General features: G+C 46.3%; 1 protein-coding gene across 1 annotated transcript in view; it reads left to right on the forward strand.

Annotated features, from left to right (window-relative positions):
* The window catches only part of LOC102871895 (transmembrane protein 108-like), a 56,472-nt gene extending 39,707 nt beyond the window's left edge, over positions 1 to 16,765 (forward strand). The window contains 4 exon segments of the mRNA XM_006902551.1: positions 5,393 to 5,821; positions 5,873 to 6,895; positions 12,387 to 12,541; positions 16,643 to 16,765. Of these exon segments, the coding sequence (XP_006902613.1) occupies positions 5,393 to 5,821; positions 5,873 to 6,895; positions 12,387 to 12,541; positions 16,643 to 16,765 (1,730 nt within the window).
* Positions 16,766 to 24,051: the final 7,286 nt, after the last annotated feature.

The following is a 24,051-nucleotide window of genomic DNA, read 5'->3' on the forward strand; positions in this document are numbered from 1 at the left end:
ACGGCACATAACAACAACAAACAACAACCGTGTAATTTACATCCTTGGAAAACCCACTGGTAGGTCAGCTATGTGTTGGGTCAAACTCTATAGCAGTGAGTACTTGTGTTTTGTGAGTCTTCTAAATTCTGAAATACATCCCTGAACTTAGATGCTCAATAATAATATCATTAATATCACAGGTACATAAAAATAGTGCTGAATAATATTTAAAAACAACCAAAACTGTACATTTACAAGGAACTGCTAGAAATTCAAAGTGGATTTAGAAAAGGCCACAAAACAAGGGATATTATCCTTGATCTTGGCTGTCGGGTAAATCTTGAACGAAAGCAGTGAATATCAGAAAGGTGCTTACTTGTGTTTCACTAACTAGGCAAAGGCACAAAGCTGTCTGGATCACAACAAATTACGCAACATAACAAGAATGGGAATTCCTGAACCTGTACATTTATGAATGTAGGAAAATTAGATCTTGTTAAAGAGGAAATGGAACGAATAAATATTGACATACTAGGCATTGGTGAGATGAGATGGACTGGCCTGGGGCATTTTGAGTCGGAGAATCATACGCTATATTACTCTGGAGATGAAAAAGTGAGGGAAAATGGGGTTGCTTTCATAGTTAGAAAAGCCATTTCTAGATCTGTCTTGAAGTGCAATATTGTGAGTGACAGGATAATACCCATATGCGTACCAGGAAGTCCAGTGAATACACCACTATCATTCAGATATATGCACCAACAACCAGAGCCAAAGAAGAGGAAATAGATTTCTACCAGCTTTTACAGTCGGAGATCGATGGAACATGCAATCAAGTTGCATTGATAATAATGGGTGACTGGAATGCAAAAGTTGGGAACAGAAGAAGAATCAGTAGTCGGAAAACATGGACTTGGTGACAGAAATGGAGCTGGAGATAGAATGACTGAATTTTGCACAATGACTTATTCATCGTAAACACTTTTTTAAACTTTTATTTAATGAACATTTACAGAGATTTTGGATTTTCATTCATTCATTGTTGCATTTTTTTCTTTACCCTCCTCCCGTCAGTTCGCTTCTCTCTTTGAAAAGCAAAAGACGAAGTCTCTGAAAAGCAGAGATATACCAGTTTAAAGATTAAGGTGCACTTCATCTAGGCCATGATATTTAAGATTGCTTTATATCCATCTGAAAATTGAACAATAAATACTGAAGCCAGAGAAGAACCGATGCTTCTAAATTCTAGTATTGACAAAGAGGATTTAATATGCAGTGCACTACCGACAGAACAAACATCTGTCTTGGAGGAAGTGCCACCTGGGTGTGACTTAGAGGCCAGGATGCTGAGGCTTTTTCTCACATCCTTTACGCATGTTGTCATGAAGCTCCAGTCCTTGGCAGAAGGCATCATGCTTCACAAATGGAAAGGCTAAGAGAAAGAGAGGAAAACCTTAAGATGATTGACAACAAATGACTGTAGCAATATACTTCATCAGGGTAGAGATTGTGAGGCTGATGAATGATAGGGCAGAGTTGTGTTCTGTTTTTCAGAGGGTCTCTGTGAGTTGGATGGACTCGAAGGTGCCTAACAGTAGCAAGGAACTGCAAAAGAATACCTTTGTTAAGTCCACTCACTTGTGATGTTTCTAGTATAGCAGCAGTATGTGAGTAAAACAGTCAACAATACAAAATCACTTTCCAAAAGACTGTAGATAATTGACTTGAGCATGTAGAGAGCAGGTGGGTCAGTGGGCAGAGACTCATGGGGAGCAGAGAGGTTGAGCATGTGGACTCAGGACCTGTGCTGCCAAGGCTCACACTCCAGCATCTCACTCCCTAGCTATGTGCACATGAGAGGTTCTGTACCTCTCTTGTGCTGCTTGTCCTCAGTTGCAGTAGGGAGCTAGTATTGGTACCCAGCTCATCAGATTAGGAGGACTGAGTGTGCCAATCCTTGGAGCAGTGAGTGCCTGGCACATAGGAAGCACTAAGTCTTTCAGCCATTTCTCCTTTGACAGTCTTCTTGTCTTTGCCAGATGCATATATTGTGCCCAGTCTGGCCTGTGGGCAGCCAACCAAGCAAACAGAAGGAGGAACATTCTTTCCCATGGGCTTGGGTCTGTGTATGCTGCAATTCTGTGTAGGTTGAGATCTTCCTACAACACCTGGGCTCACGTGAATCCATGAGTTTCCATCCCTCCCCCTAGCCCCACTTTCCCCTGTTCCAACATAGTTTATAATCAGCTCTTCATTTTAAGCCTGTCAAACTAAATTTTAGTTTTAGTCTCCCTTACATATTCAGAATTAAAACCTTCAGACACTATTATGCAAATAATTGCAAATGATATGCTAAGAGGTGTTAGCCCCAGATTGTGGGGAGGAGGTGGGCAGGCCAACACAAAAGACCTTGAGTGAAAATTTACATGTGTTTAGGAAGCCCTGGGTAAGGCCTTGCACATTTATTGTGACAGTCATGTGTCTCAATCAATCATTAATCTCTTGTGCTAAGGTAGAGAGGTCTACTCTTGTCTGATTTCCATATTGAGAGTGATAGCAAAGTTAGGTAGTAATAGAAGTGTGCTATTACTGGGAGTGTTTTTTTAAGTTATACAAATGAAAAAGTTGCTTTGAAATAAAGTCCCAGGCTGTGAATTCCAGGGGATGCTAGGTACTGAAAAAAGGGAAGAAGAAGTAGGAGCAAGACCAGGGATGTTCGATTATTGCCCAGGAAGTCTCAGAGCTGATGGGTTCGTATTACAGACTTGCCAAGAAGAAGAATCTTAGCCACAGTGATGGCTCACAGGTGGAAAGGCAGTGGCATTCCTTTTCCTAAGCATTGTAAAGACCAGGCTGTGTTAGTTCTCTGCCTCTGGAGTGCTGCAGAAGTCCTCCTGGGGCTGAGATTTCCCTCTCACCCAGGACTGCCCCAGGAGTCAGCTAGTATCCCTTAGAAAGCTTGTCGCCGCTTCTGCCAAAATGCTGCACTTTCCTTTATCTCAGGTCTCTTATTATATCTGGCACCTCTGAGACCTAACCCTAACCTCAAGAATCTTCTAGGTGCCCATTTCAACTCCAGCTGTGGCTGCAGGTACCCCCTGGGTCAAGGTGAAGCCTGGGGTTTCTCTGAGTTGGTCATGGGAGGCACATGGGCACATGTGGAAGGACTTGGATGGCACACTGGGGCAGCCCCTGACCAGCAGAGATGGCACTGCTGGGTGACACTCCTGTAGCCAGGCAGTTAGAGGTGAATTCCTCAGAGGTCACCAGCAGTGACTTGCATACCCGATTATGATCATGAACTTTCATTTGGACTAGTCTTCTCTCGTGCCCAGCTTCATTCATCTGAGAGCACCCTGGCTCTCCCCAGGATCACCCCAACACAAACCACCTCCAAAGCCTGATTTCTTTCATTCTCTGTGGGAAAGCCCCAGTGCAACAGGCATGTCACGATCCAGAGAGGATTCTGAGGGATCATCCATTAGGGTCAGTGTTCAGGCTCACCAGCCCTCAGGGCAGACTATCTATGGGAGATAGAGCTGCAAGGACGAGAACAACCCTACACCACTGTCTGCCCAGTGGCAGGGTGCAGCCTGGCAGTTGGGTGTGTTGGTGGGAATGGTTCCTTCCTGGATGTGTCTTTCCTTCCCCTTTGGCATCACTGGTGCTGACTGGGTAAAGCCTCTTGGCAGTGATTTTGAACATGTTAATCTCCTGCAGTCTTGATCCCCAACTGGAGTTGTTATGCGTTGTTATGGAGTGGTCATGAGCATTGATGCAGCACAGAGCGGGTAGCTGGTTCACAGAGCTCCAGGCTGCTTTGAATGAGCAGAGCACACTTTTGGTGTGTGGTCCCAGTCATGAATGTGAGTTCAGAGAAAACAGGTCTCTGACCCCAGTGATAGGTGTTCCAGTCCTCAGCATCTCTGTGTCTGCTACTTTAGAAGTGCTAGCATACCCTAATGTGGAAAGCCTTAATTGTGCCTCCTCTCCACTTTCTAGAAACTTCGCAGGGCCACTTCCTTATCAGTGTCTTTGCTGACCACCCAAGACTTCCACTTTGTTAATTTGTCCTGCTGCAGTCTCATGCAGTAGTAACTCTGTGAGGGTTTTCGGGGAGAGACAGTGACCTGTACCTGTGTTCACCACAGTGACCACAGTGAGGGTCATGAGACTCGGGAGGAGCAGAGTGGTTGGAACCATGGGGCTGCAGGGCTGCAGGGCTCCTCTCCAGCGTGGATGTCAGCTTATCCCAGCCCATGGCCTTGGGAGGGGGTAGCCAGCCTTTCTCCATGTGATCTGAAGAGACCCAGCATTTCGCTTTTATATGAGTTAATAGTTGAAAATGTAGGCACGTGCTGTTGTGATGTATAAGTAAGACACTTAAGAAACTTCCTATCTTTAAGTAGATAGGAAGTTTACTTCCTTTTGCATCTTCTCATTGCTCACAGAAGCTGTCAGTCTAAACCCCCACCTTTACTTTTTTTTTTTTTAAATGTATTCTCTTTTCTTTTTATTTCTTGTTGTGTACTGTCAAATCGGATCCGACTGGCACAGGAGGAGATTGCCTCTCCTCCAGCGGAGCATCTGGTAGAACCAAGCAGCTTTGGGACTGCAGTACAGCTTCTTGTCACTAGGCCACTAGATCTCCCTCCGCCTTTACTTTTGAGTTGGTGAGAGTTGTTCCTTCTTAGTTTGTTCAGCGTGCAGAATTCTCTAAGCCCTGTGTCCCACGGGAGAGCAGAGAAGATGACAATGAGTGCATGTCCATGGCCTTTGTGGATGGGGCCAGGCTGCCTTCTCTGGACCCTCTGCTGCGTGCCATGTCCTGGGTGCCCCTTCTTGGGCCTTCCCCTCCTACCTGGCACTCTCCCCTCACATTGTAACATCTCTGCTGCCTTTTAGGGGTTTGTGCATTTGCACAAGATCATTTGTGTCTGTCCCCAGGGTTGAGGAAAAGTGAGCCCTTCCAAATTGTTATATGGATGCTTCTGAACAAGCAAATGTCTTTCCATTTATACCTTTGTCTCTGGTTAAATGGAGATTCAGAAAAGAGTCACAGGGATTGGTCCTTTTTGCCTTCCCGAGCCTTCCTCAGTGGCTCGAGTGACACAAGGAGTGGCCAGCTTCTTTACAGCCTGGCCGCCTCCTCCCACCCGCTAAAACACTAGAGGGACAGCCAGTACTCAGAGTCACCACAGGCTCCTCTTTCAAAATCTGTCCTAGCCTATTCTGAGAAGAGTGGAGTGCTGTGGTTTCCAGAGACTGGTGGGGAAGGCTGGAACCACTTAGTCTGGCTCTGAAAAGCCCCAACAATTCCTCCCTTCTCGGAGCTTTGAGGGTTCTGGGTGAGAAAGGCCACGGGATGCTGCGCCAGTGTTTCATCTCTTCTCTCTGTCTCCTTCTCAAGGCATCCTGACCTTGGCTCTGACTGAAGCGCTGGTATTTGCTGTCCACGAACCATCTCCCAGGGACTCTCTTCAGGTCCTCCCCTCAGGCACAACAGCAGACATGATGGTAACAGCCCCCTCCAGTTCTCCCAGACACTCCATGGTGACGGCTGTCCCTGCTGCGGTGGTGGCACAGACACAGTATGATGGTGGAACCTCTTCACAAGCCACAGTACCCATGACGACACCATCCCATCCAGACAGACATCCTCCTACAAACATCACCCCTACCATCGAGACCACACCAGCTATCCCCTATTCTGAAAACTCCTTGCACACTGGGCCTATTCCTGCTGCCATGGAAAATACGTCCTCTCATTCACAAGGCCACCCCCCTGGGGGGGCTGTCCTCACCACCATCCTGCTGACAAAACCACCAGGAGTCACCAGTAGCCACCTGGAAAAGGCCGTCCCCACTGCCCAGCTGACAGGGCAAACAGGAGTCACCACCCGCCCCACCAAATCATCTACCAGGTCTGCCACACGCAGGCCCCCGAGGCCACAGGGCTCTTCCCGAAAGGGAACAGGCAGTTCATCAAGTCCTGTCCCACCGGCGTCCAGTAGCCACTCGGGAAGAAAGGAGAGCCAGCGAGGACGCAATCAGAACTCCACGCATCTGGGCCAGAAGCGGCCCCTTGGGAAAATCTTTCAGATCTACAAGGGCAACTTCACAGGGTCTGGAGAACTAGAACCCTCTGCCCTGACTCCCAGGAACTCACTCCAAGCATCCACTTTCTCACCAGAGCCCCAGACAGTATCTGTAACCACAGCATCCAGGAGTACCTGGTGGGCACCATCCACCCCCACCCTGGGGCCTGCAGAGAACAAGCCAGGCCTTAGAACAGGCCAGGGGAGTGGTCCCACCATCACCAGCCAAGGAGGGGTGCTGAACTCTACAGCAACTTCAGGTGCCCCTTCCAGTCCACGCTCTACCCCAGTGCCTTCTCAGCGCCCCCGTGGTGACCCACAGGACAGCCCCAGCCATACTAAGTTCTGGCTGACTGTCACCCCCAGCACCAGTGGACCTCTATTGGCCAGTTCTGGGGTCTTCACAGCCTCCACGGGGCCCACTCAGGCTGCCTTTGATGTCATTGTCTCAGTCCCTTCTAAGGGGCTTCCTCAGGGAGCATCTCCGACCCCATGGGCCCCAGCCCACACCCCCAGTGTCACAGCCCCCATCCCTAGGGCCCCAGAAAGCACTATTTCCCTCACTGAAGAGGAAGCTAGGGCTGCCTCCTCCATGACAGGCAGAGCACCCAGTCCTCTCTCCACAGTGGTGTCCACAGCCACAGGGAACTTCCTCAACCGCCTGGTCCCTGCCCAGACCTGGAAGCCTGGAACAGTAGGGAACATCTCCCATGTAGCTGAAGGGGACAAGCCCCAGCACAGAGCCACCATCTGCCTGAGCAAGATGGATATCATCTGGGTGATCTTGGCCATCAGTGTGCCCATCTCCTCCTGCTGTAAGTACCTCACTATCTTTTGACTTCCCACCCCCCTTCTTCTCCCTCTATATCATCTGCTCATGTGCAGCATTGCAGTTCATGCTGTCCTAGAACTGGACAGACTTCATCAGGTGAGCTGCAGGAAGTCCCAGAATCCTAGGAAACAAAATAGCCAGACAAGGCTCATAGGGGCCATGGCTCAAGATCTATTGACCACAAAAGCCAAAGCTACTATAGGCTGAGAATGCCTTGCAGACAGTCTAACCCAGCCCAGCATCTGTCGGATAAAACCACAAGCCGGAGAGTTGGCCCCCCAAGGGTCCCAGCACTAGCGAGTGCCAGGCTAGGATGAGGAAACCTCAAGACTTGTCTTCAAGACTCATGCTTTCATCATCCTCCACATTAGCTTTTTCCTTAGTTGTCTCTGTGTGGCTTCAGGAACTTGGAGCAAGGGCAATACAAGTGCAAGGTGGCTCTTCCAAATATGTAGCCTCCAAGCAACAAAGCTCTGATGGTAAAGTCGCTTGTTGCCACCCAGAATGTTGTGTATCTCTGGTGGTTTGAATCCATCCAGGGTTCCAGGGGGGTCTCTAACATAGGCTGTCCCCTCCTGTGAGGACTTACAGCCTTGAGGGAGGATCGAATCCATTGAGTTGGAACCAACATAATGGCAGTGGAATTGGCTTGTTCTAGGTTTGGGATGGTTTGGGTTTGTTTGTTTTTTCAGTTAAGTGGCAGCTTTCATCTTCCCTGTACTCTGCCCCGCCCCTCGTCCAATGATAATCATCCAGCCCACCCCTGAAGCCTCCCGGGGATGAGGACACCCTCCCCTTCATTCCCTGGGCAGATCTTATATATTATTGGCTCACCGGGTTATTCTGGGGAACTGACATTTGCCTCATTGTATTATCTTCCCTTAACTCCTAAACCTTCTGTCCTGAAACTAACCCAAAAGTCCATATCCTAACCAATCCCCGAGCAAGCCAGTCACTCTCAGAAGCAGTCTTTCCTCAGCTGTTCATCCTGCTCCTTCAGGTATGCCTGGCCCCAGGTTTGCCCCTCTAGAGCTGCTCTCTAGAAGGGACAGTGACCAGCGGTGGTGGAGGCAGGCAGATGGTGGCCTCTTGATGAGGGCCTGTGCCTGCATTGGTCTTTGGCTTTTCTCCTCCTGCTTGTCACCCTACTGACTCTCAGCCTAGTCTCAAGAGGAGTGGAAGGCCTGTGAGTTTTGCCCCTGGAAAGTCACTGACCTGGGATCCCCAGCTTTGAGGCTTTAGTTTGACCTGTAGTGCTGGAGGGTGGCACCTCTCACATGAACCAGCACTGCCCTTCAACAAAGCCTTTCTCAAGGAGCCACCTCTCTCAGACTCTTTGAGCAGAGGAGCAAAGCCAGTGTGCCATGTCAGTGGGAAACCTTCTTCTGCTCAAGGATCTAATTTTTAAAAAGTCACAACGCTACCAGGTTGCCTGTTGGTTTTATGCTTATTGAGAGTAGCTGTATTGTCCCTGAGGAAGATACACATAAAATCTCAAAGTTGTGAATTCCTACTTTCAAAACAGATCATGAGAAAATGTAGTACTATCAGCAAAAATTATTAATACTGGTCATATTTGAAGTAATTGCATTAGAAGTTAGAAGTAGCTTTCTAATGTTGCATTCCTGACATGCATCCAGACACTGTAGTTTGTGAATGTGGACTCCCGTTGATATCATCATTCCTTTCCTAGGGCAGACCACCTGGTAAGGTAAAATAGAAACTAATAGTCCAATTGCCTGGCTCACTCTGGCTGTCATCCACTGGCTGTCATTGTCACCATTCAGGTGGGGAGAAGTTTCCAGATCAAGTGATTATACAGTGGGCCTACCAGATCTGGTGGTTGAGTTCCTCAGTGGGGTTCAGCGTGTCATTTCCTGAGTGTTCCTGCTCTGCCAGGAGCTGAGGAATCGGATGAGTAATGTGGCTTGTCCCCCACTCCCACAGCTCCTCCACTGGTGGACTGTCCTTACCTGCACTGGACATGCCCGGTTCTGTCTTTTCTGAAAAAACTCAATCCTTCTCCCCACAAGCCTTCTGCTAAGCAAGATTTTTGAAATTAGATGAGATTTTACTGCTCAGAGGAAAGTGCATGGGCTGCCTAAACCAGGCATAACAGTGTCAGGCGAGACAGGGACATGGATACAACCAGGAATAGCACCTAGAGAGTAGATTTTCCTAACGCTCTGATAGAAGGCACTGGAACGCAGCATGGCACCCGGTAACGGAAAATGTGGACCCCAGATGGCACCTGGGATTGACGTGCTCTTTGCGCTTACTGGGGACATTTCACAGTCCCTCACATCTAGCTTCTCTTAGTTTCTACCTCAGTCCTACCTGCTTCCATGCATGTTGCCCTAAAAGACCTGGCCCCTCACTTCTGTGGGATCACTGCTAACCCAGGTAAGACCCCAATGATAGAAACATAAATGGATGGGCCATGTTTCAGACTTTGATGGCTCTCTCTGTCTGTCCTTAGTCTCCCTGCAGCCCTCAAATTAAGGGTCCCACTCGCCAACTGGCCAGGTGTTCTTGACAATCTTCAGTGATAGCAAATACACGTTTCCTCTTACCTGCTTGTTCAGAACAACCTTGGCCCTGTGTCTTTGCATCACAAGATCCAGACTTAAGGTGGCCAGGCAGAGAGCATAGCACCTCCTGCATCTGTTCATACAGGGATGTCACCTATTCCGCATGCCCTCCAGGCTGTAAGAGTGTGTGTGTAGCAAGGCTAAGAAAGGCTTTTTCTGTAGAGCCAGGCCAGAGACTCACTGGCACTCCAGTTCACAGTCTCACAGGTCCTGGGCTTGGTCAGTGGATAAGGGCAGCCCTGTGGTTTCTGAGCTGTTCTCTGCTGCCACCATCAGGACATAGGAGCCCGCCATCTCTTCAGCCTGGTACTACCAACCTCCCGTCCAACCTATATGTGCCACATCCCTGTCTATCCTCCTGTAAGTGACATATCCCTGCAAAAAGAAGTCTTCCCTGACCACGTTCCCTATCTGTGTCACATGTGCTGGAGGAAGTCTTCACAGACCCCTGCGCGTCCATCCTCCTGTCTGTGTAAAATCCCTGCTAGAGGAAGTCTTCTCTGACCTCCCTCAATGTCCATCCTCCTATGTGTGTCACATCCTGTGCTGGAGGAAGTCTTGACACAGCAGTGTCCACATCATCCTGTGCATACTGTCTCCATGCTGCAAGATTTCCCAGGGCAGCTCACGAAGACAAACCAAAGTATGATAATGGAATGTGCAGAGAGCTGAAATTGGAAAATAAAAAGGGAAGTACTCGCTCCGCGTTTGTCAGCCTAAAAGAATTAAAAAGCAAATTCAAGCCTAGGGTGCAATACTTAGAGATGTTATGGGCAAAACTTGGAGCCACAATCAATATACTTGGTATCAGCAGTCAGAAGATCACTAGATATATTCCACTGGCAAAGTCTGCAGTAAGGGAGCTCTCTAAATTACTGAGGAGCAATGATGTTAGTTTGAGGATTAAGGTGCCCCTAATTCAGACCATAGTCTTTTCAGTCACTTGTACTGAATATCCCTTGGACTGCCAAAAGAATAAACAGATATGTCTTAGAAAAGGTATAACCAGAGTACTCCTTGGAAGTAAGGATGTTAAAGCTTCATCTCACATACTTTGTGCATGCTTCAGACAATACATGTGAGCTCCCACCACAGAATCTGTGGTCTTCAAGGCGAAGCATTGAGAACATGGTGTTGGTAATGCTGTTGCTATGTGGTTGGTGGTACACAGAGGGTTTCTGGAGGTGTTTGAACAAATCAGATCCTCAGGGCACCTGTAGGATTTCATTCCCATTTCCCCTGACAGAATGATTCCCATCACCTGAACGTTTGCCCCTGCCTAGAAAGATAACCACAGTGCTCAGACCTCCCTCTTCCTTCTGTGCATCCAACAAGCTATGTGTAACACCCACAGACATTGCAAAGAAGCTGAGTTTGTCCAATTCTTATCCTGTCTTCAGAGGTGAGGAAATAGGGATCCCATTGGCAGCCTCTAGAGCCCATGGACTATGGCTGCTGTCTTAGGAGCAGAAGAGCAGCTGGCATTTGTGATGGGGTCAGCAAGGGGTGGACGGCACTGGATTGTGGTGGAGTCAGCAAGGGGTGGACGGCGCTGGAGTACACAGAGCTGTATAGTTGACAACTGTTGCTACCTGCCAACTTGACCATGTAGGACAATGGACACATAAGCCTGCAGGTTACATAGACCTGGGTCCAAGTGCCAGTGACTGATCAGAATCAGCTTTTCATAGGTGCTCTTGATTCCATGAGGGTCAGCTAGCTCTCAGTAAGTGGGGAGAATCACAGCACTGTTGTCAGAGTTGTAAGAGACAAATACAACTCCTCCACTTTGGTCAGTGCAGGGACGGTGTCAGAGATGTCCACAGTCTGAGCTGTGCTTTCTTTACTTGGAAAACAGTGAACCATTGGTGAGACCGTTGACATGAGTTCTCCACCTAGTATTTCTAGATCTTTTCATGTTCAGCACTGAAGAACAAGGAGTGAGAGGAGACTGTCATTAATTCAGCATTAATTCGATGTGTCAGCAAGTGCCTGTATTTTCTATCAATGACTCTGAAGTTCTCATAACAACCCTGTGCACACCCAGCACTGTCATTGCCACCTCATAGAAGCCCTCAAGTGATTTTTCAAGTCTGTAGACCTTTACTGAGGAGACTCCCTAACTTTCTTCTCACAGTAACTAGTGAATTAGAACCATAGGCCTTTGGTTATTAGCGCAGCATATTACATACTGCTCAACAGAGCACCTAATAACAACATGAAAAGTCAATGTTAATGACAAATTGAATTATTTACTCAGTGTAAATCTTGCACTCAGGCCTTTGTGGCTTCAACCAATGATTTCTGCAGAGGCAGGCGAACGCAGTGGGGACTTGCTGAAAGAACTGTAAGGGGACCTGGGACAATAACAGCATGTGGGGAGAGAATAGGAAAACAAATCCCTGTTCCATTTTAAGACCATTCTGCAGCCAAGACAGCCACATACACACAGGACAGGTACAGAACTCAGGTATCCACTTACCATCCTCCAGCATGGTGAAACCTAGTCTCTCCTTGGAGGCTAGAATTTTGAAGCTCTGTCTCAACAGACATGTGAGCCTGGCATGTGGCCAGGAGAAACTGGTCCTTGGAGAAGGACATCATGTTTGGAAGGGTAGAGGGACAGCGCAGGAGAGGAAGACTCAAGTGAAATGGATTGATACAGTAACTGGGGCAATGGGAGTAGGTGTCTGAGTGAGTGAGACGGAATCAGGACAGGCAGGCTTCAGAGCTGTTTACCCAGGGTCTCCACGAGCTGCTGGTGACTTGACGGTACATAACAACAAGAGAGTCCCCTCCAGAAGACTGGCAGATGCCACCTGCTGATGCCAGCTCTCTCCTTGTCACTCCCATTGTCCTTTCTCACCTGAACTCTCTCCACAGCCGTCCTGCTGACAGTATGTTGCATGAGGAGGAAGAAGAAGACCGCAACCCCAGAGAACAAACTGAGCTACTGGAACAACGCCATCACCATGGACTACTTCAGCACGCGGGCTGTGCAGTTACCTCAGGAAATCCAGTCCCTGGAGACCTCTGAGGTAGAGTCCTCCACCAGGGGCTGCTCGAAGGAGTCCTACAAATGCCGGGTGGGTGGGAATGGGAGGCCACAGGCCCTAAAAAAGTGCCCTACAAGAGGGGTACCCTGAGTGGGCAGGAGAACAAGCCCTCAAGGACCCCCATCCCCCAAAAGTCACAGAGGTCTCAAAGGACGTCCTGGGAGCCTCTGCTCTTTTCTTAAGGCCTTGTGACTCAACTGTGCTCCCTTGACCAGCAGAACCCCAGCCCCTTTGACCCCTGAATGCCAGAATCTGCAATTTCACGAGAATCTCCGGGTGTTTTCTGTGCCTGTTAAAGTGTGAGACTTTCTGAGATTGCGATTCTAGAACTAAGTCAGCTAATAGTCACTGAGAACCCATTTTGTGGTTGATACTGCCTGGAGGTTACAAAGATAATTTGTTCTCAAGGAGTGCAGATTCCAAGAAACTGTTAGGCGGGCAACTCTTAACTATCATTCACAATAGGCTGGGAGAGATGCAGTAAGAGTTACAGACAGCTACTGAATCCCAGGGAGGAAAGAGGTAGGCATATTGGGGAAGCCTTCACAGTGAAAGTGCTCCAGCAGAGAAGTGGACTCCAAGGAGGCAGGGTAAGGCGTGGCACAGTGCCTGAACGGGATGTGCATTGAACTGGCATGTCAGTCATAGGGTGTTTGGCCTGAGCTGTTAGAACCCAGGTCCCTCCAGGTACAGGCTCTGGCCCTTCACTCCCACACAGATGTTGGGGCAGGAAAGGGAAATGAAGGCAGGATAAGCAGAGCCTTGTGGGGCATTCTGGAGTTTGGGTTTTCTTTTAGACAGTAGAGAAACTTTGGAAATTTGAGCTGTTAGGTGACTGAAGGCACTCAATAGGTAACCAATGACAGGACAAGCTGGGAAAAGAAGGGTGATTTGGATGGATTAGGTAGTCTAGAAGTAGCTTGGCCACATAGGGTTCAATTGCAGATTCTCTGGAGATGGTGGGCATCTGAATGAAGAAGATGTGTCAGAGACCGTGAGATTAGCTCAGGATAGGACAGGGTTCAGACCTGTTGTGACTAAGGTCACTATGAGTCACAATCAACTGAGAACACATAAAAACAAGTATAATCTTGCAGAAGACAATTTTTTAAAAAGCTGAGATAGTACATTGACAGAGAACTGCCAGAAATTCAAGCTGGCTTCAGAAGAAGCTGTGACAGAGGAATGTCATTGTTGACGTCAGATCAATCCGGCTGAAAGCAGATGATGCGAGAAGGATGATTATTTGTGTTTCGATGACTGTGAAAAACATTAGACTGTGTGTCATAACAAAGTGTAGATCAACATTAGCAAGGCTCAGAAACCCAGAACACTTAATCGTGCTCATGTAAAACCTAGACCAAAAGTAGTTATCCAAACAGAACAAGAGGACATAGCATGATTTTAAATCAGAAAAAAATGTGTGGCAGTATTGTATCCTCTCTCCCTACCTATTCAGTCTGTTTGGCACTTGAGATGCTGAACTATATAAAGAAGAATGTGCCATTATCATCAGAACAAGACTTTTCAACAGACTTGTTATGCAGATAACAGCCTTTCTTGCTGAAAGTGAAGAGAACTTGAAAAACTTACTGCACAAGAATAAAGATTGATGTTTTGCAGTACCATATAGTCAAGTATGAGACCTAGTGATCTGCACCACTCTCTGACTCAAGCGTATCGTGGTCATCTCAAGGAGAATCTTCCTCTCTGTTGCCGACCCCCTGCCTTTTCCAGCATGATGCCTCTCTTCAAAGACTATTTTCTTCTGGGAATAGTAAATGTGATTGAGAGGCATCCTTGCCTCTAAGGAGCACTTCAGTTGCATCTCCTCCAAGACAGTTTTATTTGCTTTTTTTGGAAATACATTCAATATTCTTCTCCAACACCATAATTCAAAGACAATTAACTTTCCATCTTCCTTATTCATTGTTCAACCTCCACATGCATAGGATGCAGTAGAAGAGAAGTCTCAAGTTCACTTTGTCTTTAAACTGACAGCCTTGCTTTTAACCCTTTGGAACGATCTTTGACAATATATTTCTGCAGTGCAACACATTTTTATTTCTTGACAGCTGCCACCATGGGTGCTGGTTGTGGATTCTAGTAAAATGAAATCTGTGACAACTTCAATCTTTTCTTCACTTGTCATTATTAGCCCCATGGTGAGATATTTTTGGTTTTCTTAGTGCTAGGATGTAATTCATATTGAAGGCTGTGGCTTATGTCTTTTGTAGTAAGTGCTTCAAGTAAGGTTGTTGATGAATCTTCTTCCAATCCTGATGCCACATTCTTCTCATAAGTTCTTGAATTATTATTTTTCTTACCTTCTCAAATTAGTTGCTCACTATAGAGGTATAGAGAAAGGTTTGGAAGCAGGAGTGACATCCACTTCCTAAACCACACGCCTCTGGAAACTCTATGAACTTGGTGAATGACAACAATTATGTAAAGACATTAGGTCTTTTGTTCATAGAGTCGTTATGAGTTGCGCTCAACTCAACGGCAATCATAGAAATTGAAAAGGTACGGAGAAAGAATACAACCCTGATTTGTACCTTCCCTCATTTAAAACCATGCAGTATTCCTTTCTTGTGTTTGAGCAGCTGCTTCTTTGTTTACCTATATAGGTTTTGCTTGAGCACAAATAAGTGTTTTGGGATTCCCATTCTTTCCAGTGTTATCCGTTATTTGCTATGATCCACACAGACAAATGCTTTTGCATGGTCAATAAAGCATAAGTAAGCCTCCCTTGCTCTTTGATACTTTGGAGAGGTCCTTGACAGCAGATTTGCCCAATGCAACAAAACTTTCTTTCTCAACTGCTGCTACAATGTAGCAGCTTACAAAAATCTTGAAATCCTTGTTGTGTGGTAGTAGTTGTCACATTGTCGAATGTGAGTTGAGGAGGATTTACAGTCAACATATGAGCAACAGACCTGACCCCTGCCCTGTCCTGAGCCATCCTCATGATCTCTGACACACTCGAGCCCTTCACTGCCGTCTCTGAGCCTCACTGAAGGTCTGCCCCTCCTTTGCTAATTCTTCACCTTTCCATTGATGCCCTTGCCAGTGACGTACCCATAGTATGTATGAAGCTTCACGGTCATTGCTTCTAAAGACTATTCTGGCTGCACTTTTCCCAAGACATGTGTTTGTTCTTTTAGCAGTCCATTCAGTGCTCTTTTCTACCACCACAACTCAAAGGCACCACCAGTGTCATCCTTATACATTGTCCATCTTTCAGAGGCATAGCAAGTGACTGAGAAGACCATGGCCTGAATCAAGCACAACTTGGTCTTCAAAATAATACGATTGGGCCTCAGTGCTTTGGAGAGGTCCCTAACTGCAGACTTTCCCAATGTAATACATCTCCTGACCCCTTGACTGCTGGTACCAATGGCCTTGATTGTAGATCCAAGTAAGATCGAACTGTTGACAGTTTCAATTTTCTCCCCGTCTATCATGATAATATCAATCCAGTGGTGACCAATAAAACTACAAGGCCTCCTTGTAATCCTTAGAGTTGGGACCAAAACCTCAGAGTCATTTATTTAAATGCCCTCTGTAGTGTAAGCAGGCAAAGAATCAGATCTTCTCAGGGCAGAGCATTTAGCATCACGATGGTTACCAGATCCGAGGATGATTCCAGAATGGAGTGAATCAGCCCTTAAAGAGTGATTGAGACTAACAGATCATTGGCAGGAGGGGAAGGTGTTTTCAGGGAGCAAAGCCAGGCCCAGAGCTCTGGGTAAAGAGGCTGGACGGGGCAGCTGGGCTCACCGTGGGCTGGGTCTGCCCTGAATCAGTGGCCAAGGGACAGGGATGCCATGTGTGAAGAGCCATCACAGACTTTGACGATGACAGCAGTGTGTCTTTAGTAGCTTGGTGAGAAGTGAGGCAGGTAGTAGGACAACTCTTCCAGTATCTGCTCTAAAATGTGGATGAGCAAAGAGGGGGCTGCCCTGGCAGGGGTGGTGAGGCCAAGTAGTTGTGGCTGAAATTCAGGTGTCATGTACACAGGGTTTTAAGCCCCTAGCTCAGGGGCCACCCAGCTGACACCTTCTCCCCTTCTCTCTCCAGGACCAGCTCTCAGAGCCCCGCTCCCCAGCCAATGGTGACTACAGGGACACTGGGATGGTCCTGGTGAACCCTTTCTGTTGAGAAACGCTCTTTGTGGGGAACGATCAGGTGTCCGAGATCTAACGGTAGCCCTCACTTTGCTGGTCTCTACCCTTTGTCTCCATATTATAAATACACAGATATATACAGATAAATATATTATAAATTTAACCTTTGTGTAGCCCTGACCTAATGAGGAGCATTTTCAGCTTTTTTTCTCCCAAGAATTGTCAACATCTTTTTTTATAAGTGTGATTTAAAGAAACTTTACAGAGCGATACATGGCTTTATAAAATAAAGGCATTTTTAAGCAAAGCAGTTGCATTGATTGCTTGTCTTGATAACAGCCCTGGAGACAAGGGTCTCAGGGGCCTCAGGCAGACATGGTGAGAGACCAGCCTCCTCTAGGGACTGCTGTCCACTTCTGAGGTTGATTTCACTCATGTGGCCTTTGGAATTCCTGATGCCCTGATTTTTCATGATGGTATGCAATGCACAGCAGTGAAGGGAGCGGGGTCGTTTGAGCCTGGACACCAAGTCATCACAGAGCAGCAAATGGACCGTCCGTCACCTCAGAAGTGGACATCATTGCCCCCAGAATCAGACGACCAGAACCTCTGCATCGGAGGACCTCAGAGGTGCAGAATTGTACAGTGGCCTCCAGGATGCAGTCACAGAAGAGCAGGAAAAGGACCACCTATCCTCTCTGAGGACCAGAGCTGCATTGTGTCTACAGCCATGGTCATTCATGCTCACAAATGTCTTGTTCATTGCCCCCTGTTTCCTAGGGACGGGTGGGACATCTAGATCTCAAGAATGACTTGACAATTAAGCCCATCTCTGTCCTCACACAGTAGGTCTCCTACACTGGACTAGACACAGGCCCACCCTCCCAGGTGGGACAAACTCCCCTTTCAGCTCCTCCCCCCTTTCCCCCTCCACACCCATATCGGTACTAAATCTTTGGCCCTTTTCTCACGGCGGTTCAGAGGCAGATCTGGCCTGCCAGCATCCAGTACTGACCCTTCATCAAGGCAGAAATGCCTGCTGGAGTTTCAGCATTTGTGTTCTCAAAAGGCAGTCTTGTATCCCTGAGAACATTTTGGGACTTTTGGCAACCTTAAGAAACAGAGATTGCCAAAGTGAAACTCCAAAGAGAGGATGTGTGTTGTATCCCTGCTCAATACCGAGGGCTGCTGTTACTCAGCCTGTGGACGGGCCATCAGCTCTGTGTTTTCAATATGCTGCTCCCCTCTGTCTGGGTCACCTGTGTGGTGTTCCCCCTCCCCCGCCCCTCCGTCCAGCACAGCTGACAGGGGCAAGGACTTCAGAGAAGACCCCCCTCGCTTTTGATCTTTCTGACAGATAGTGGCTGAGAGAGAAGAGTTCCACTTTGGTACTTCCTTTCTCTAAAAGAAAAATAGTTGAATAGTCTATTTTGAATATAGTCAGACTGGAAGTTGCACCTGAATGTTGACTCATGGGCTAGTGGTGGTGGTGTGGTCTCTCTATCATGACTTTCTCCTTTCTTCCTGCATTTTCCTTTAAAAGAAGAAAGAGATGGCCTTAAAATATGTATGTTTTTCCTGTTGTATGAACATAGAGAACCTGCATTCAGTGGTTGTCAGTTTTCAAAGACTTTGGGCCCTCAATGAAGCCGGTATACACACTCGGAAATCCATGTACCTAGCATCCGTGAATGCCCTTTACCTTGTCGTGACGTCTCTGTTAGCTCTGCATTTAACATTTCAGTGTGCGTGTATTTATATTTAGAGATAAACCTGTTTGTAAAGTAATATTATATATAATATATGTAGTCAAAGATACATATGTTATATATATATATGTGGATGTATAACTTATTTTTCCTTAACCACAGAATTCAGCTACCAAGTATATATAAATAAACTTATTTTATTAGCCAGAGGATTAAGTTGCTAATACATTTTGTGTTCTTTTCCTTTTAAAGTAGCTTCCTTATGTAGTACAAGCACTATAGTCTGCCCAGCTCTACTTTTTCATTTGACTTGAATGCAGATTGTGTTATAGAACTGGCGAGCAAGTAGGATTGCCAGTTTTTCATTTGCTAAAACAAGACCTTGATCCATCAATTTCCAAGGCTGTAAATCTTTACAGAGGAAACAGAGCAGCTAGTGGGTTCAAACCTAGGAGATAATTTTTCTACAGCCTCATGTGCACTGTGATCATGATAAGAATGCCACAGGAAAAGGGATATCACCAGCCTTTACTTGAAAACCAAGCCAAGCAGCTGCCTCAGCTCTATTGTGATGGATGTCACCCTCCCTCGGTCTCTGAGGCTGTAATTCTCTCTGAGATGGAATTTGTGCCTTTCTCCCCTAGAGCCAGTTGGTGCACCCAAACCTGTGACCTTTTGGCTAGCAGTCCAGCATGTACTTTCTGATGCCATCAGAGTTCATTCTAAATCGTTCACAACCCACAGGTGCCCTATTCCAGTGCAGTGAGACTGAGAAGGCCAGGTTGAGTCACTTGGGGGCACTTTTCACCTATCAGGTCCTCACAGAGGGGGGACAATGACCAGCTACAGGGTGTGAGGATCCTGCCCCAGGTGGAAGGACTGGCCATCATCCTGTCACTGTCTTCCAGAAGTGGGGTGGAGGTCTGGGGATGGACCATCTCCTCCCTGCAACTTACAGGCAAGGAGACACAGAGGAGGGTAAGATCAACAGCAGTGGGTGAGTGAGTTATTGAGAAACTGAGTACGCAAGTCAGGGACATAAGGGTGTCATTCAGAGGGGTGGATATATGAGGTGGAGTGGGGACTGCAGAGACTGGACTCAGAGCTGAGGAAACACAGAGGAGAATCAGATCAACAGCAGGAAGTGAGACAGAAGCTGGACACACAAGAAGGTGAAGAAGTGCAGGCAGCGCCAGCCTAGGCGATCTGTCCTCATAGAATCTGACTGCCCTGTTTAGCCCCACTCTGTTCCAGCACTGCAGAATCTGGGATAAATATTCAGCTTTGTTACGTGGTGACCGGTCTCTCCAGAGGTAAGCACAGTGGGTTGAAGTCCAGGTCGTCATTCGCTGGCCCTGAGAAGCAGCTGAGGGGTTGCACGTGATAGCTGCTCCTATGGGGAACTTGGGTGCCCTCACTTGGAACCCGTTAGTTCAGGGAAACCATCTTCTTTGTTCTCTTATTTCCCATCAAGCGAGAGAGCAGACACCACACAGAAAGCCTCCAGCATTTGTGTGGCTCATACTTGCTCAAGTAGCACATCAGAGCCTAAGCCACTGTGTGGGAAGTATGTCCAGAGAAGCCAGGGTGCATGGGCCAGGCTGCATGTCCCAGGCCGCATGTAGATGCACAGGGGGACCCACCCCATGTGCAGCCCTGCACCAGCTGGGCTTCCTCTGGGGGTGCCTGTCCACTATGTTCCTCAGGAAGTGTTGATGAGGGCAGAGAGAAGAGGAGAAGGAAGGAAGTGATGGGGAAATCTGGAGTTCCTGAAAGACTTAAGAGTACAGGAAACTGCAGGTTGGTCTTGTTCCTGCCAGTCCCCCCACTATCTCCATGGTCCTCAGTTTCATTCTCTTCCCTGGCCGTGTTGACACGTGTGCCCAGTGAGAACACAGCCTAAGACAAGCCCTGAATCATCCGGGTGGAGTAATGTTCACTGTGCTCCTGAGCTGAGGTCCTTGCACCTCAGTTTTCTTATCTGTGAAGTGGGGCCACTGTGCTCTCCCTTAGGATGTAAAAGCCTGTCAGCACACATGACCCAATGAACCACCCGAAGCCAGAAGGGGCCAGAGGCTCTTTTCTGCAGGCAGCCCTGATCAGGGCCTACAGGGACGGAGGAGCTGGAATCCAGAAGCTGCTGGGCCCTGCAAACCTGCCAGCCTGGCAGGGGCAGGTGAGGATGTGGACACAAGGTAAGTGGAGGTGGCACTGCCAGCTCCTGTTTGTCCAGAAGCATGGGGCGTCATCTCTACTAAGAGAACACCCCGACCTCCAGGGCCAGTGTGACCTATCCTAGGATAATGGACACGGTGGCCAGGCTGTCCTTGGGGTCTACTGGGCCCTGGACATTTCCGGTGTCTTTCTGCAGGGCCCATGGGGCTCAGTTTGGGACACTGTGCCCACTCCTGGAGGGGACCTTCTGGACTAAGACCAAGAAGACAGGCCTACTCATCTACTTGTGAAATTGTTAGTTTTAAGTAACATCCACTTGGAACTGACTGCAGCAGATTTTCAAGGCAGTAAATCATACTGGAGGAGACAGGTCAGCATTCTCCCATGGAGCAGGTGGTGAGTTGGGGTGTTTTGGGTTATTGGGGGAACTCCTACCACTAAGCCACAAGAGCTTCCCTGGTAAATGTACCAAAAACACATGTTGGGGGATGTGACCCCTCCCTGTTCTGTAGGAGAACTGTGCCCCTTCTTTATGGCTGTTTATAGGTATGTTCAGTATGTTGCAGTCTTTTTTTTTTTTTTAAGTACAAGTGACACCAGTTACAAATGTTATAAATACAGGACTTTAAACAGAATTTACAGGTGTTTTTAATTTTTTTTATTCATTGTTGCACATTTTCTCACCCACTCCCCCCTTCCCCAGCCTACTTTGCACTGTACCGCTTGTTCCAGATTTTTCTAATACATATACTGCATAATCATATATTCCTTTCAGACAGCTCTTCCCCTGATCTGTTTTAATGCAGTGTTCATTATCCACTTTTTCTTCATTCCCTCCCCAATGCCCTCCATGTCTGCCCTGTGTTTTAACAGTGATGTTATGTCACCGACCACTCGACCACGGTCGTGACAAGAAACTCGAGGGGTTTCTTGGTGAAGAGCAGGTGAGGGACGAAGTCGGCGAAAATGAGAGTCTGCACACCAGGATGATGTAGAGAGCTCTGGTTTATTATGCTAAAAGCTTGCTTTTTATACATTTAAACTTGTTTAAACTTGACTTATAGCCAACATTTTGTGATTACAAAACTCACATAAGATTTTAACTAGAAAAAACAAAAAGAAAGTATTTTCTATTACTAAATAATAGCATCAGCTATTAAACATTCTTTGAACAAGAAACACAATGACCTTATGTTGGTCATCTGCTAGACAATGGTTAATGGTTTACATTTCACTTCCTTTCCTCTCCTACTTTGCGTTACTGTATTTTAGCCACCTTTGTTTTTGCCTTTGTACTCATGTTTGTACTGTACCTAACGAATCTTAACATCTATTTTCCTACACTCTGGACCATTCCTATGTTTTATCAATAGCTTTTGCAACTTGTTTCATAAGATTTTAATTTGTTTTTGGTTGCCAATGTGCACTAAGGCGTACGACTTCCTTTAACTTGTTTTTACCAAGTTAATTTGTAATATTCAATTCTTTTTCCTTGGAATACAACCCATCTATTGAGGTCATCATCATAAACTTCCGTTTCTCATTAACTGTGACTTTCTGCTGTTGAAACTAGTCTAAACTTTCTCCTAATGTACAATTACATTGCTGAATATGAGTTGCAAGTATCACAAAAGAGGAATTAGATACATACTCAAAGATCATATTCAAAATTATACTTTTAAGAACAATCTCAATTTCTTTTATATTTTCAGCTTGTTTGTTATCATTTCCAGGAACATCAAGTGGTTCCTGATTAAAGACTTTAGTTAAATCTTTATCCCAGTTCTGGTGAAGTTCCCCTGATTTTTCCCCAGAAACTCCCATTCTTATCCTAGAAGCAACTTAATTTCCAGAGGTTTCCCGGGATTACAAAGACCCATCTGTAACAAATATCCAGGCATCAGCCCACTCACAAGCACAGGGCTTGCAAGATTCCCTCTTATGCTATCCTTGAGGTCAGAGACCCCGTACAGGCGCGGGCGTCCCATTTTGTCACACGGGCATCGTGGCCGGAGAGGACAGCGAGGCGGGTGTGGCAATGTTATGCTTTATTTGTCCTTTTGTCGCTGAGATATATAATTTAGCATAATATCTTCAAAGTTCCTTCATGTTGTGTAATGTTTTACTATTTCATTGTGTGGATGTACCATAGTTTTTCTATCCACTTGTTTGTATATCAGCACTTGTGTTGCTTCCATCTGTTTGCTATTGTGAATAACACAGTAATAAACACGGGGGGTGAAGTTTAAGTACAAAGGGATTAAATAAGAAAAATCTTTTTTTGTCCTAGATAAGTTATGGGGGAAATCTAGTAAATTTGAATGACTTAATAATAGTTTTACTTACAAGTGAACACTTTATCACATACCATCATTAAGAAATTTTTCTGAAGAACATCATTCAAGAGACATTCTGAAGAAGAAAGAAGAGACATTGGTTTGGTAATCTGTAGATTATTTTATTTTATTAAAAAGAGCCAATCTAGTTTCCCTTAACCTAATTTATAACTTCAAACAAATGGTCTCTCTTCACAGTTCTAATTTGAGAATCACGCTGGATCGAAGCTGTAGGAATATTTGCTAATCACAAGACTCTGAAAAACCATGCCTACAAGACAAACGGTGGAGAAGAGTGTTTGTGTCTCAGGGAGACTCACTTCCGCTTCTCTTATTTCTGTATGTGTTCTGTTCTAACGTAATTTTCTTATTCTCTTAATAAACCTGTGCCTTTCTTATTAGCCAATAATCTGTAACCTTTTCTTGTGCAAAGTCATTTTCTGCAAAGTCTTCTTTCGAGTCATTATTAAGTTGTCTGGTAACATCTGTGTTTTATATATTGTAAATGTGGGTTTTCCCCCCCTCTAAAGACCTCATTCTAGAGTGAGTTACATGCTACATTAGTCAACTCAAAGCAACTGACTCATAGCTAACTTTCTAGCAGTTGTTTTGAGGCGGTAAATCACAGAAGAAACTAGATCTTATTTAGAATGGTGAGTTTGAACCAGCAGCATAACCCCCAATGAACTACACACCCCAAACTCTCTCTGTGTTGTTAATGAGGTAGGATTGGGGTGCGATATCCCAGTTGGCTAAAATAAATTTTGGGGAGGAAGGAGCAAAAGTTTAAAGAAGATTAGAATGTCTTTGTTCTAGTAGAGCTCCAGAAACTCCATTTGGCTGGTTCACTGCATAAGTATGCAAAGTTTTTAAGAGGTGTCAGAAAGCAGAGAATACCAGAAGAATGTGTATCTGTGCTTCACTGACTGTGCAAAGGCTTTTGACTGTGGATCACAAGCAGCTATGGCAGACTCTGAGAAGAATGGCAGTCCCAGAACATTTGATTGTTCCAATTTGGAAACCTATTCTTGGACCAAAAAACAGTCATCAGAACAGAGCAAGGAGACACTGGATGGTTCAAAATCAAGAAGGGGGTCCATCAGGGATGTATTTTGCCTCCATACCTTTTTTTTTCTTTTTCA

This window comes from Elephantulus edwardii, unplaced genomic scaffold (assembly GCF_000299155.1).
Source record: "Elephantulus edwardii isolate Elephantulus edwardi_28Jun2011 unplaced genomic scaffold, EleEdw1.0 scaffold00427, whole genome shotgun sequence".
Taxonomy (NCBI): domain Eukaryota; kingdom Metazoa; phylum Chordata; class Mammalia; order Macroscelidea; family Macroscelididae; genus Elephantulus; species Elephantulus edwardii.